Source organism: Calonectris borealis, chromosome 6 (assembly GCF_964195595.1).
Source record: "Calonectris borealis chromosome 6, bCalBor7.hap1.2, whole genome shotgun sequence".
NCBI classification, from domain to species: Eukaryota; Metazoa; Chordata; class Aves; order Procellariiformes; family Procellariidae; genus Calonectris; species Calonectris borealis.
In genome coordinates, this window is record NC_134317.1 from 30,458,470 (window position 1) to 30,473,030 (window position 14,561).

At 39.3% G+C, this 14,561-nt stretch overlaps 1 protein-coding gene across 2 annotated transcripts in view; it reads right to left on the minus strand.

Moving 5' to 3' along the window:
- BMPR2 (bone morphogenetic protein receptor type 2) overlaps positions 1–14,561 on the minus strand; it is a 112,330-nt gene that overhangs the window by 7,849 nt on the left and 89,920 nt on the right. For both annotated transcript variants that reach the window (XM_075153468.1, XM_075153469.1), the window contains 6 exons: positions 12,363–12,477; positions 10,588–10,748; positions 8,717–8,864; positions 7,635–7,771; positions 3,763–3,935; positions 1,371–2,650 (listed from right to left, as the gene is read on the minus strand). In XM_075153468.1, the coding sequence (XP_075009569.1) occupies positions 1,371–2,650; positions 3,763–3,935; positions 7,635–7,771; positions 8,717–8,864; positions 10,588–10,748; positions 12,363–12,477 (2,014 nt within the window). The remainder of the gene's footprint in view (positions 1–1,370; positions 2,651–3,762; positions 3,936–7,634; positions 7,772–8,716; positions 8,865–10,587; positions 10,749–12,362; positions 12,478–14,561) is intronic.

The following is a 14,561-nucleotide window of genomic DNA, read 5'->3' on the forward strand; positions in this document are numbered from 1 at the left end:
CTACTACAGGATGGCAAAGGCTAAACTTTTAATAGCATAATTAAGTCATAGGTCCCCTAATTCTACTTCACCTGGCAAAGCATTTCACCTGGAGACAAAACAGTCCATTTCTCTGTTAAGATCCTAAGTCAGGATATGGGATGTTGGGTTGCAAAACTGGCAAAACCAACTTCAATCATGATAAAATTTCAGCAGTAGAAATCTGATTGTTAAAAAAACTTCCACTTTACATAACCTTCAAACCCTTTCTTTTAACTTAAACTTCAATTAAAGGGAGTTACTGCGAAAATCTTTTTTCTTTACCTCAAGACTATTTCAACTCAAGTCAACATGTTAAGACAAAAATTAAGGTTTCCTACTTAAAAGGAAGGCTTAAACATTCCACTGCTGAATATTCAACTATGTTTCCTGAAAGATCTATTCGGGTTTGTTTCTAAACCTTTTTTTTCCAAACGTGCCTGCCACCCCAGATTATTTCACTAGTATCACATAGAGGTTTGGAAGCACCTTTCAAAGACTCCAGTGCATTCTGGAAATATATTCTCTTAAAAATGCACACCAGGAAGCCTTTCCAACAGCTCCAACAGGCCCAAAGACAAACTCAGAGGATGTACCTAATTTAACTACATGATTACATTCTTACTGTAAAAAAGAGAGCTCCATTGTAACCTCTTAAATCTTTGGCTGTAAAACTCTTAAGGCAGTTATTCTGAAAGAGTCTATTAAAATCATTTCCTTCTCTAAGTGCTTCGATTAATTTTTGATAGGTACATGGTAAACTGATGAAGGTTTGCTGTAGTTGTTGGAGCTCATATAGCAAAGTAGAGAATGCCTGACCGTCCGTCTAGGCTGGGCTAATAGAGTCAGATCAGTTGCTTTAAAAGTAATGAAGCATATAAGTAGTTATTATAATAAGTTATATTAATCAATGCATCTTAGTGCCAGCTACTCTTAAAAGAATGAGGAAAAGTAAGGAAAAGAAGGCATAATGTGCCCATTATACCTGCCCAAGGAAGAAATAGGAAGCTTTTTCAATATGCTTTACAGCTGCCTAGGTAGGTGCCTTGCAAGGAATAATGAAAGTTAGGAAATGCTCCCTTCCTAGAGTCAGAGTAGATAGGTTATAAAGGGACAGATTTATTCCATGTATGGGGAAGGAAGATAATGACCTAATGTGCTGGAGTTGATGGAGACAGGACTTTACTGAGAAGACTGAAATTGTGCTGATAGAAATTAAATTTATATGGGATTTAGTAAGTATGCTTTGAGGAGGGACAGGAGACACAGAAGTATTTTCTATTCAAGCAAATATATGTAGTTATTAAGTAAAAAAGTGTCAGGGAAGCTGTTCAAGTCCTGCAGGCACTTACACTGCATACTACTGCTATCCAAACTATTTGTGGCTGATAGATCCAGCGAATTAGGCCTCTGTGCTCTTCTAGTCTGGGTCTGCCCAGGATTTCTCGCTACATTCGGGATACTGACTGTAGCTGTGTCTTGCACTGGACAGGGATTACTGTTGTTGTTATTGGCATTTGTTCGGCCGTTGTCCAGTGGTCGCTCTCTCCTGTCTACTAGGCGGTCCAGAACACCTTCATCATGGCCAACCTGCTGCTCCCGCCTCAACAAGGGTTCATGCTCATCAGGGCTTGAATTAATATTCAGCCGACTATCCTCTCCACTGAACTGGTTCTGAAGCATTTCCTGGGCCCTTTGCGCTACCGAACTGGTTGTCTGGCCAGACGGCACTGTCCCATTGGCATACTGGGTTGTGCCAGCATGAGAGTTTATGCTGTGGCTTCTCCCAGCCACTCCGTTCATGGTAACTGTCACAACATGAGGTTCTGCAGCATTGATAGTGTTCATCTTGGCAACGCCTGTTTCCACTTGCTTCAAGTTTGATTTGTGCTTGCCACCAAATTTTAACCGTGGCTCCTTTGTTGAATTTTTGGTGTTTAGGGGGAGGCTAGTAGGCCTCTTCGGTAGGTTCTGTTGCTTGGGTAGAGGATAGACCTGAGCAGATGGGACATCCGGAATCAAACATGCTTGACCATTGCCAGCTTGTGTGAAGTCCTGTTGTCCTGTCACCTCTACTGCAAGTTTTATCAGCGGATAAAGCAAGCTGGAACTAGTGCTGCTGAGTGGATCTGGCCCACTAAACTGCTTAAGTGAATGTTCCATCAGATTCTCATCAGAGCTTTCTTTCAGGTTCTTATCCACTTCTTTTGGATCCAATTTATTTGTCTCCAAGTCCTCCTCTGTTAGCTGCAGACAAACAGGGGTGGGCCCACCTGGCTGCATGACATTTGTGGTATGTAAGTTTGTTTCATCCGAATAAGGCATTTCGGATATGGTGGTCATGCCAGTGCTAGGAGTGAGGCCAGTTGTATTGGTGGTGGTAGTATTGGTGGACAAACTGGTGACACTTGTCTCGGGACTAGGGATGCGAGCTTGCGCTTGTTGCCGCTCGTAGTTAATGGAGTTTCTATTCTTCTCCCCTGAAGTCAATGGTGTAGTGGACATTGAATGTTCAGAAGAAATGTTCTTCACTATGCTGTCAGTGTGGTGGATTGAATCTTCAATGTAGGAAGAGGAAGAGTAATCTGGATATGGCCTTATCTTTGATACACGCCTATGATGTGACAGATTCCTTTAAGAAAAAATAAGTGATATTAAGATCATATATGTAAAAATCACCTCATATTATAAAGCCTCTCATTTAAGAGAGCTGAATGTCTTTCTGTTTCTTTTCATGCATAAACTAAGGACAGATACAGTACAAACTGAGATCTTTCAGTAACTTCCTTGAAAAATCCCGGGTAGCAGAAAATTCATTTTACTAGGACAGCAATTTTGTCATGGATGTTATTTCTACAACTAAATCGGATAACAGTAATTTTCTTCTATTTGTCCAATATGCTGTTTGTCCAGTTCACTGCTAAAGCACTGCTCTAGTTGCAGAGAAGTGATGCTGAAGGAGGGCAACAAGAACTCAACACACAAGATGGAGAAAGTGATGCTGGGAAAAAGTCACAAGGTCCTAAACCATGAAAAATCTATTATTTTAACAATTTTGATATTCTACGATTTAAACATAATTTTTTTCATTCAGTAAACACTGCCACATACAGCAACATTACTCTTCTATGAAATCCACATCTCTAGTGTATACTATTAAGCACTAATGTCAGTTCTGCAAATTCTCACTCCCTCTGGATCATATATAAGCAGAGAATGCACAGCACCTCTCTCACTGGGCTCAGAATAACGATGACTTAAATGATGGCCCTGCGGTTCTTTAACTGAAAAACTACAGGTTTGAGACTGTGATTTCCTGAACTCATATTGCCTGCAAGTTCACAGTTTTTATAAGAACATTTTAAACAGAAGTTTTATGCATAAAAAACATGCATTTATCATTTAGCAAGAGTCTTTAAAAGACAATTCATAGTCACTTCATATCTTTGTAAGCCTGTTTGGACAGTTTGCCTAAGTTCAGTTTAAAAGGCCCCTCTGTGAGAAGTACAGTTGTTTACATAAAAGGTGCCTGAATTCTGGGGACACATAGGAGATCTTAAGAACACAAGCAATCAGGATCATGTCATACAATACCCATATGCAGACTAGCTCACGTAACACACACCCACTTCACGGGTGCAGAAACGTTAAGCTAGCAGCATGCTCTAGCTTCCTTCCTGGGGTGAGCCGAGCATTGCATTGGGCATTCGCTGCTGACTAAAACCAAATGTTTTCTCTTCTTACCGCTCATTTTGCATGGCAGTTGACATAGGGTTGACCGTTGGACTAACTGATTTATTTCTCTCCCAAATCATCATGAGTTCTGCCATCCTCTCCTCAGCACACTGCGCTGTTAGTCGGGCTTCAGCATCTTGATCCCAACAGTCTTCAATTGTTTCTTTAAGTGACCTCACAGCCTGCCAGGAGACAAACAAACAAAACCCCTTTATCTTAAATTATTTTCCCTTTATATTGTGCTTCTAATTTACTGTTTTATGACAGCATTCAGTATGCATGAAAATAGTCACACGCTGGTGAGAAAGAGAAACGGAAGATACACAATTTCATTCAAAGCTAGTTTACCCTAATAACAGCAGTATGCAGGACTAATATTATAATACCTCACATACACAGCAACTAGGAAGACAATTCTTTAGGAAAAGCTACATTCGCCATTGTCCATACCACCTTCAGCCAGCCCTGTCTGATGTATGCATGCTCAGCTCACTCTCCCTGCCTTGTGAAAGCTGCGTACTAAGGACTGATGATATTCTGGAAATGCTGTCATTGTTATCCTCACAATTCAGCTAATGGTCCGCGCCTTGCTTCCCTGCACTGTATGCAAATAACACAGCCTTGCTCATTTCATCATGCTTTTCCTCTTCTGTTCACTACTGTAACATCCAAATGCCTCATAAATATCAGTGAATTCGTCTGCGCTATGGGATGAGATTATTGCTGCCCTTGTTTTACAGATGGAGAAACAGAAACAGACACACTTTCCTGGGATCACACTGTGGGTTGAGTGGTACAGTCAGGATTAGAGCTCAAGACCTCCAAAATGTGCTGCCATATGGTCAGAGACCTGGAGAGGAGGCAACTGAAATTACGAGCGCTGAACACTTCTGCTTCCACTGCATCCGGAGTACAGAAAACAGGCAGACATTTATCGGCCCCTGCTGCCAATGGCCCATGGATAGGATATGGTTTGCCAGAACATCTCACATCTACAGCCCAGCTTTAACCTCTCCAGCACCAATGACTGTGCATAGTCCCAGCTGGGCACTAAGGCATTCAGTGGTCCTGCTGACTGCCTCTATGCCAGAACTGCCTTGTTTGCTTCTGGCAGCGAAAGCCAAGGACTAGCTCTGCAAGCCAGCCAAGAGCTCCTCGCCCACAGAGCGGGCTCCTGGCATCGCTTGCACCTGGCAAATCACTGCTGCTTAGTGATGCAGCTACGGCTGCACAGGTGGGGATGAGCTCCCACACAAGCAAACCTTTTATCTCTCTTCCCACAGTAGATCGAAAAGGGGTTAAGCAGCTACACCCCTCTTAGCTGAGGGACATGAGTCTAACAGCACCCTCAGGGACAATGACAGGATAGTGTACTGGATGCGTTTTCTCTCCCAGAATAAAAAGCCTTTGGCTTTTAGGACTTGATTCAGTCACAATTTAGACGTATCTAAGTCAGTGGGTGCCCTACTCTCCTGTCTTGGCCCTTTGTAAGACTTTCCCCTACAGGTTTCACCAGCAGTAAATTTAACCAGTGTTTAACTTAATATTGTCTCTCTTCTGGCAGATCCTTTCCTTTTGACGTTTTAAGGATCATGAAAGGAGCACAGTGATGACTGTATAGATAGTTAACAAAACTGAAGTTCTAGACCTTCACATTTACCACAGTGATGTGTTTTCTATTAATTTCAGGTTCAAAGAGATCTATACCAAAATGCACCTTTTAGAAGTTTTAGCACTCATAAAAAAGATAGAAGGAACAGGAAATCTGCATTATTCTATTACTCTATTAATATCCTTCAGTCCTGACCTTTGAAGTCAAGCTTGGGCCCTGCTTTGGCTTTGGCAAATGAGACAAGAATGCTGCTGACATCTCAACTCAGTTTATAGCCCTTGAATTAGTTTATGCACATCATCTGCTCAGATTGTTGGTTTATACCGTGAAAAACAATACTGCTAATCAAGGTCTGTATCATAACGCATATGTTCAAGAAGCAAACTGAGATTGCATAAGTAATCATAAATTTAGGATTCCACATCTTTTGAGTGCCTTAATTATGTGACCTAAAAAATAAAACACTGCTTTTTATTTGTATTTCTCAAATGAAAAGGGCAAATACATTTCTCTAATAGATGAATTTGCATGAAAGTGTTATAACCCAACATGTCAGCATAGCTTCAAATAACAGACAGAAGTCTTTTATCCCATGCATTAGATACAGGAGGTTAGGACCAGATAACCAGGATGAGGTTATCTAGAGCTTAGTTTTCTACAGTATCTCCCCTAAAGCGCTCATTCAGATGTTATCCTAGACTGCCATAGAATGGAGAAGGTTGTTTGATACCCATGACAGAACTATGGATTGTTTATTTAGTCCTCTTTTCTCTTAAAGCAATGGTGTAGATCCATCCTTAGCTGGACTTAATATGATCATTATTATTATTTTGAATTTTTGCAAAAAAATTAGTGACAACACAAAGAATGTGTTAGGCATTTCAAATACAGGGATCATTACTAGCTCAGTGTCTAATAATGCTGGAGTCTATCAGCTTGTTAGAACGTAATTAACATTTAAAACGGTAGTCTGCAAAACAAAACAAACCTTCTTGAACTGTTCTAGTTATAACTGTCTTCAAACACAGCTGTCAAGCTTGGTTCTTCCAACACTGCATTTGTCAACATGGCTGTAGTTAAAACAGTTGCTGCTTGATTTCCTATATAGTTTGGGTGTGGATTCCTCCCCTCCTCCCCCCACCTCCAAGACTGGCTGGCCAAAACTGTGTAATAAAAGAACCTCTCTATGAAGCTCTCAACTCAGTTACAACATGTTTTACAACAGTGTTAATACTGGAGGCTATGCTCCTCTCTGAAAATGGTTTCATACATATTTACAAGTACCAGCATAGATGAGGCCTTAGGCTCCCCATTATCTGCACAGTAGCTACATACTTATCAACTAGCAAAGTCTCTAAAGATTGAAGGGCGTAATTTCAGTAAGGGAATAACTAGAAGCATTGTTTAAAATAAGAGTCAAATATGTAATTTTCATACTCGCAATCAAGCTATTTTAGCTTAAACAAGTTACCATGTATCAGGTGGAACCCAGTAACTGCATTTCACTTGCTTGTAATAAAAGACAAACAACCCCCAACTAAGGGGATTCGCATTACCTCACCTTGCTGCAGATGAAAGCAAGCACACAGACTCTTACCAGAGTTCAGCTGACTTGCCGTAACTTGTTGGCCTGCAGCAGCAAGCAAGGCTATAAGCCATAGCTATATTAATTCAAAACAACAAACAACATAACTATGTTTATAGTCTTAAAAATAAAAATTGCAGATCAAATGAAGCCATATAAAATTTCTAATCTAGTTATAATTAAATGATTGCTAGAAGCTGTAGCCTCTGCAAATTCTGAGGACGATATAACTTCAGAAAAAGTTTATTACAATTTTTATAGATTTTAGTTTTGGAGAGTATATTTACATTTTTGCCAACTATTTTAGGGTTATTAGTTTATAGGATGTCAAAAGACAGAAAATGCCTCTATGTTTCTCATCCAGCATACAGAGAACATATGGGCACTTCATGCATAATACTACAGATACTGTCTAACAATTAATATAACAAGTTATCTTCTGTGTATCACACTTCAGCATCCGATAATAATCATAGTATTTTTCCTTGAAAGAAAACTAGCTTTCATGTCAATGACTTTTTAAAAACTGAATTCAATATTTAAGAAGTCCAGACAGAAGCAGCTCCCAATCCTAAATACCAACAAAAATTTAAAAAAAAGAACGTATTCAAAAATTGCTTTTAAGAAGTGAGTACACCCTATAGCTGGTTAAATGATTGTTTCTTTGAAAATATTCTATCTCACCAGGCTGTTTTCCTTCCACGCTTCTGGGAATTTTGGTCTTTGCTTCTCTCTAGACACCAAGACTTGCATATCTTCAAAAGTGGGATGGTTTCCGACTTCTGTCTGGAAAGCCATCTGGTACTCTGGCACAGATTCCCCTGTTAGCAAAAAAAAGAAAGAAAAAAAATCACAGATTAAAAGGCAGAGCAAGGGCTTTCAGGTGATGAAAGGTAGTATCAAAGTTGCTGTCTATTGAGATGTTCTCCACTTTCCCCCAAAGTCTAACGTCACAAAAAAAGCTGAATTAACTGCAAATGAATTAAGTGTTGTTCAGCAACCAACCAAAGGATAGCATCTTCAAACTTTGCTGGTTGAGTGGCACATTCAGCATGTCTTAGAGCCTGAGGATGACACCTAATTTCTGTGAAACGTCGCTGACTGAATATATTCATGTACTTCATTTGGGAGGAAGCCCAGCGAGATTACAAGTCTCTGTACATGAAGTGCAGCTGTTTGACTAGAGAGAATGCTGCATGTCAGATTAACTCTATATGCTGTATCTTGGGAATAAGATAAGTGGTTGTGACACAATCTCACCTGTTAAATTTTAGAAGTCTACTTCCTCTTGTTTTATGTTATAGGTATAGAGGATTTCCCTGAATTTTCAATGTCACTAGCATAAAAAGTGCGACTGACTAAAGGCTACATTAAATCACAGCACTGCCATTCTTTCATGAGGAAAGTCTGAAAGACACTTCAGGCACTTTTATCAGTTCTAAGAACTAAAAGTACTGCCTTTGCCATCAGCCCGACTCTCAATGTTTGTAAACTCTGGACAATAATAATAATGCTCAAATTGCACTTACCACGAGGCCTGCAAACTGCTTAAACAGGTAATTTAAAGTCTTTCAGCATGAACTGTGCTTCACACTCAAATACACTGTATTGACAACAATCATCTTGAACGCTAGATGGCACCGACTTAATGGCAAAAACAATTGAGAAAATTATTTCCCTTCTTCATTTAAAAAGCTATGACTAGGGAGTAGCTTTGGTTGCTGGTACCACTTTCTACTAATGTTTTTTCCAGTTCTTTTAGTTACCTGGGAAGAGGTCTGTACATCTCATAAATATCTCCCAGTAGATAAGGCCTAGTGCATACATATCTACTTGTTTCAAAGCAGATTCACAGTCCCTCAAGTTCACTGCTCCTTCAAGCACTTCTGGGGCCATATAGCGGATCGTACCAACCTGGAAAAACATAAAATCAAAGCTTCAAATCAGGAAACAATTTACAAATTCAATTTATTATGGAGATTTTTTTTTTTTAATACAAAACACTTTGTTTGATATTTTCTACAGTTAAGAAAAATGCAGTTCTCTTCTAATCAATGTCCTCAGATTCTAGACTCTTATCAGGAGCCTAGTCAAAATAAAACCCTCCCCCTACTCTGTCACTTTTTTGTATGTACCCAAACAAAATAATTTTGTCCCTTACTCAATGTTCTCATATGCAATACGATACAGCAGAAATGTTTCTTTTTCCTGAAATCACTCTGTTAAACACCAAGGTATGTATCGTAATGGAAGAGGATGCTGCTGAACAAGGAACTACTTCTCTTTATTCCTGGACTGTCAGCAAGGCTCTCCCCTACCTCTTCCATGGTCAATGGTTACTAACAGCCTTGGAGGACACCTGTTCATTTCCACTGGGAAATATATTAGATTAGAGCAATCACTCATCAGTACTCGTAGGGCAGTCTTTTGTCACAAGACTATTCCATATCCCTGCATTTTAAAGAGTGGTTTTCCTGTTTCTTTGTTCAGTAAGGGGAGATCTAAAAAGAGGACCTGTACATTAGGTATTATGAATGTAGCGCTTGCTTTCTAAGGGAAGGTGATTAGCACTGCAAAACACATTCTTTGAATGAAATGTAAAGATTTTCTGTAAAAGCACAAAGACGACAAATGTACTGAACCATTAGGGACTTTTACTCTGTTTAAAATAGTCTCACTGTATTTCAGTAGCCTATATTCAGGTGTCAGTGTATTTATGCTTACACAAAAAGAAAACAACAAAAAAACCACTCTCTGAATCGCAGCATCATAAAAAAGAAAGCTTAAGAAATCAATTTCTTCTTTCTGCCCAGAATCCATTCTAACCCACTCCTAACAGATGTTTTCCCAATCTGTTCCTTAAATTCATAAAATGATGCAAATTCTATATAGCCTTCCTCAGCAGTCCATTCCAGACCTTGGCTGCCTTCTACAGATTAGAAAGGTTTCTTCGTAACTAACCTAAACTTTCCCTCCTACAATGTAACCCCTTGTCCTACCCACACTGAACTTTGTAGCAGTTTACATATTTGAAGAACTGTCTCTGCTTTTCCTTCCCTAAATAACCCTATTCTTTCATCTTTTCCTATAAGCATCCCCTGTTATTTTGTTCCCGTTCTTTCTCAGTTGGTCCACGTCTTTCCACATGCACTTAGTCTCCGAGATGTATGCATTTAAAGTCCAGAAAATTGCAGATGACACACAGTTGTAGGATGCAGAATGCGGTATGTCACCATTTCAGAAAAATTAACACCAAAACCGCTAAAGAATGTTTGGTCTTCAGTTAATACTTGCAGTACAAGACTGAAGGGACCTGTACCACATCATCGCAAACAACATGGCAACCAAACCTACCTCGCATCTTCTCATATCTCACACAGAAAACTTCAGTCTCCTAGGGCTGCCAACCTACCACCTTTCAAAATGTTAGGTTTGTTTTCGAGTGTTTTGAGAATAAAACCAGTTTCTTCCTAGCAAGGTTTCAGCCACTTCTCACCCACATTGCAGCAATTCCCCCTTAGAGGAATTGTACCACCTTAACATTCACCTTGTAACAACAGAAACAGTTATTTCTCAGTGTTACTTCCATACTAACTTGTCTTCCTTTATACACTGGTTTATCTTCATTTCTACTTACCTCACTAATGGCTGCATTATCTTCCTCACCTGGGCGTACCAGTCTGTTCCCAGTTAACTTCATGGAGAGTCCAAAATCGCTAATTACACATGTTCCGTCATTCTTTACCAGTACATTGCGGCTGTTCAAGTCACGATGGGATATTGCAGGTTTGTAATGGTCTATTTGGACACATGGAAGTGCTTGTTATTATTTGAGCAGTTCTACTGTTTGGCAAAATGAGAGAACCTCATTACGTCTGCTCAGCTATTATAAGCAGAAAATCAGCTTATCTTTTAGAAAGCTAACATTTTTGCCTCTTTATAATGAGTTCCACCGTACGCTATCTATAGAAAAGTGACTGGCATTCAGAGTTTCACTGTATCTATACAATATATTAGGCTACTGCTATATACAGTTTTAGTGTTTGCCAATAAGCTTCTTTCGAAGGGGTATTTCAGCATGATTTTGGCAGGGAAGACATCGTGTGCTTAAGCACAGACCTGCTATCGCAGCCCTGACAGCCTCGCTCATATCCACACTCATGTGTCAAATAGGGCATCAACTATTTATGTTATGATTGGGATTGGCACCTATTCAGAAGATATGTAGACAATATTATTCCAGAGAGTCTGAACATGTTCATCTTGCAAGGGATCTGATCTTTTCCAAAGAATAATCTCAGTTATTGCTAGTTCATATGCAATTTATTTTGTCAGTAAAGCAGCCAGCACTATAGAACCGGTTTTACTGTGGAAATTATTCTACTCCATGAGTTCCTTCCTAGCATTCATAGACCAGCCTATGGCTGTCTCTTCTTTATGATGGAAGGTTTACACATTTTCTGGCTGCGAATGGACACACCTGTCTGCACATTTCGAAATGATGAAGTTAAGATGATAGCTGCAGTTTCAACGGCACATAGGAATACTGGTTTAGGTATTTTCAGCCTTGCACTTTTAACAGCATCTCTAGTTGTCATTCTTTGCTAGAATTGATGCTTAACATTTGAGATACATAGTTTTGAATTTTAATCCAAACATTAGCACCTTAACGTAGAATAAATGATACCATCCTTTTATTTACTGCCAAAAAGCTAACGCTCCAGTGCCAGGCATTATTCTTCAGCCTGATACATCACATATCTCAGAATATCTGCTTTATAATCATGATACTTCAGCTGCTGAAATGCTGGCTGAAGCACGCAAGCAGAGATATAAAGATATAAATCAATATGTTGTCACATCCAGTGCTCTAATAAAACACTAAAAGTCCAGCAGTACCGTTTGTACACCGCGAAGACTAGGCCCACACCCTCAGACAAACATCAAGAAATATGATAAATAAAACTACAGTGGAGTTAGAAGATTTAATTATTTCTCTTTGCGTATACAGTTCACACACAAACTAAAAATTGCTTTGGTGATTTGTGTCTGAACTGCAAAAACAAACAGAACACCCCATCTGTTTGCTCTCTGCTAGACATCCAGTGCTTCAGGTCTTCAGTAATCTGTTGCCATGATACAGCAGCACTGCACAACTCTGCCTCCTCCTCTTGCCTTTCTCTGGGGCTCTGCTGGCTCCTACTCCATGTTTTCATACAAGCGTCACAGACGCAGCCCACAACACGGGATTGTTCAGAAGGAAAGAACGTATCAGAACTTCTGAGTAATCTCTATCTGCATTCATCATTTCCTACTCACCGTACTGTCACAGAGAAAAAAGAAAGGCAGGAATCTACTACCTGATAGAAATAAGAGTATCTTGAACATCTCGGCATCCCTTCCTGGCCTTACCTCCTCGAGGTAGCTCCGTGTGCAGGTACGCCAAGCCCCTCGTTATAGAGTGTGCCAAACGACAGGAGCTCACCCAGTCACTTGTGTGGAGACTCAAATATTTGCACAAAGAACCCTTAAAAAAAAAAAAAAAAAGATAAGTACTGGATTAAAAGCGTTGTCCAGTTGAATAACTCAAAATCTTTAGGAGAGTCAGTTTTATCCATTGCTCCTGAAAGGTGTAATCCTGCAACTACTACTGTGTTTACCCAGATGGTCTAAAACACAAGATTGAACCAAAGTTTCATTAATTTCCAGTGCTGCCATTTGGTTTATCTAAAGAAGTGGAACAGAAAATTTATCACAAAGTAACAGGGATTGCCTTTAGGAATAATGATATTAATTATAAAACAAAAGCAAAGCATGCACTTGATTTATTCTTCTGAAAAAGTCTTGTTGAACAACAGAAGAAGAAAGGTAACTGCAGACATAATAGCCTGGGTTACTAAATAGTGGTCTTTAAACCATTAGCCCTTACAGAAGAGTACTCAACATCTCTCACTGGCATCTCCCCTGCTATAATCTACTTATATCTCAAAACAAAAAAACCCCAAAGGTGACTCAGAATAGGAGTCCACATGCACTGAAGAAACAGGAAAAAAGAATGTCACATTCCCCTTTTCTTGAAAGAGAAGTTAAATGTGAAAAATGGGGGATTTTTTAGTAATTAGTGGTGCAACCTCCAAGAAAACCAGAAGGAAGGGTGTCAGTTATGATACTGAGATATTCTAGAAACCGAGATTGCTACCTAAAATGAGAGCCAAATCCTGCAAACCATGACACCTTTGAGCAGTTTTTATGCACATAGTCCCCAATGACAATATACTCAGTTTAAACAAACTAAATGCCCATGCATGAACAACAAGTCATCCAACTGTCTCTGCATACATCTTACAATATGATGTTGGTTTATGACTACAAACTACCATGTTTTTGCCTATTTAAATCTGTAATCTTAAAGATGCACCAATGTGTAACATCTTATCATAGCCGCAACTAAAAACACTTTATTGCAAAATTAGTTATGCAACATTTGGTTCAAAAAAATCTGGTATGTGCCATTTGAGTCCATTTGGAGTTGACGTTCAGGTATGCAACGCATGCACAGTTCAGACGGAGGCACGCAGATACCAGAATGTAAAATGACCAAAGCATTACACATTTTTTTAATCCAATGCTAAAACTAAAACCAAGTTCTTGACACTCCTTAATAGAATTACAAAAGTCTTGCAGCTTGTCAGACTTAGACTGTGCAGAACAAGGAACCCATAAATAGATAACCTCCTCGGTGAAAACACAGACCAAATTTCACTCATACAGGTTTACACAAGCATTTTTTTCCCATTGTTTAAAATGCTGTTATATGAACTTCAAATAGATTTTGGTAAGGAAAAAAAAGCTGAGAATCCACCTAGAAAGGAGTTAAAGAATTTTACGTTTTTTTCTTATTATTTAAAGCTTTTTAAGAAATACAAACACTCTTATTAGCCTCCAACTGCCAGCAACCTGGGTGCGGTAATGGGTTTTCTTGGCTTAGTGGGTTGAGATTCCAGCCCATTCTAACAGAGGTCACAGGACTGTTGTCACAGTGTGACTGGGAAACACTCACTGTATAAAGACCTCAAACCAACTTCAAGATCTTTCTGCTGCAGAGCTTGCTAGCCACCAGATATTTTTGAAGCTAGCTGAGGGCTGTGGTTTTATGCTTTTAGTGCAGTTCAATATAAATGACAACCAGGAAAAGTTTTAGTCAAGATTTAGAGAGAGAGATATTTGTAATTAAGATTATTCTCGTCAGAGTCATGAGTTACATGTTAAATTGGGGACATCTGTTCCGATTATAACTTTTGATAAAAGTTTTGGTTTTGTTTTAACAATCATAAGACTCTACTATGTGTTTTACAACAGTTTTTCTATTGTTCTAAAAAGACGTGAATGTCTGACTGGGGGAACAATTCTGTGGCTATTACGTATTTCCTACTATGTCATCCCTTGCACCTTACTCACTGCTTATTCACCTGCCACACCTCAGAGTACCATCAGAACAGCATGTTGATTGATAAACACACCTATCTTTCCTTTTATTACTTGCTCACCTACTTTCTTTGGTCTGAAGGCATGTTTGGATAACAACACAATTTGGGTCAAACCTATTTGTCT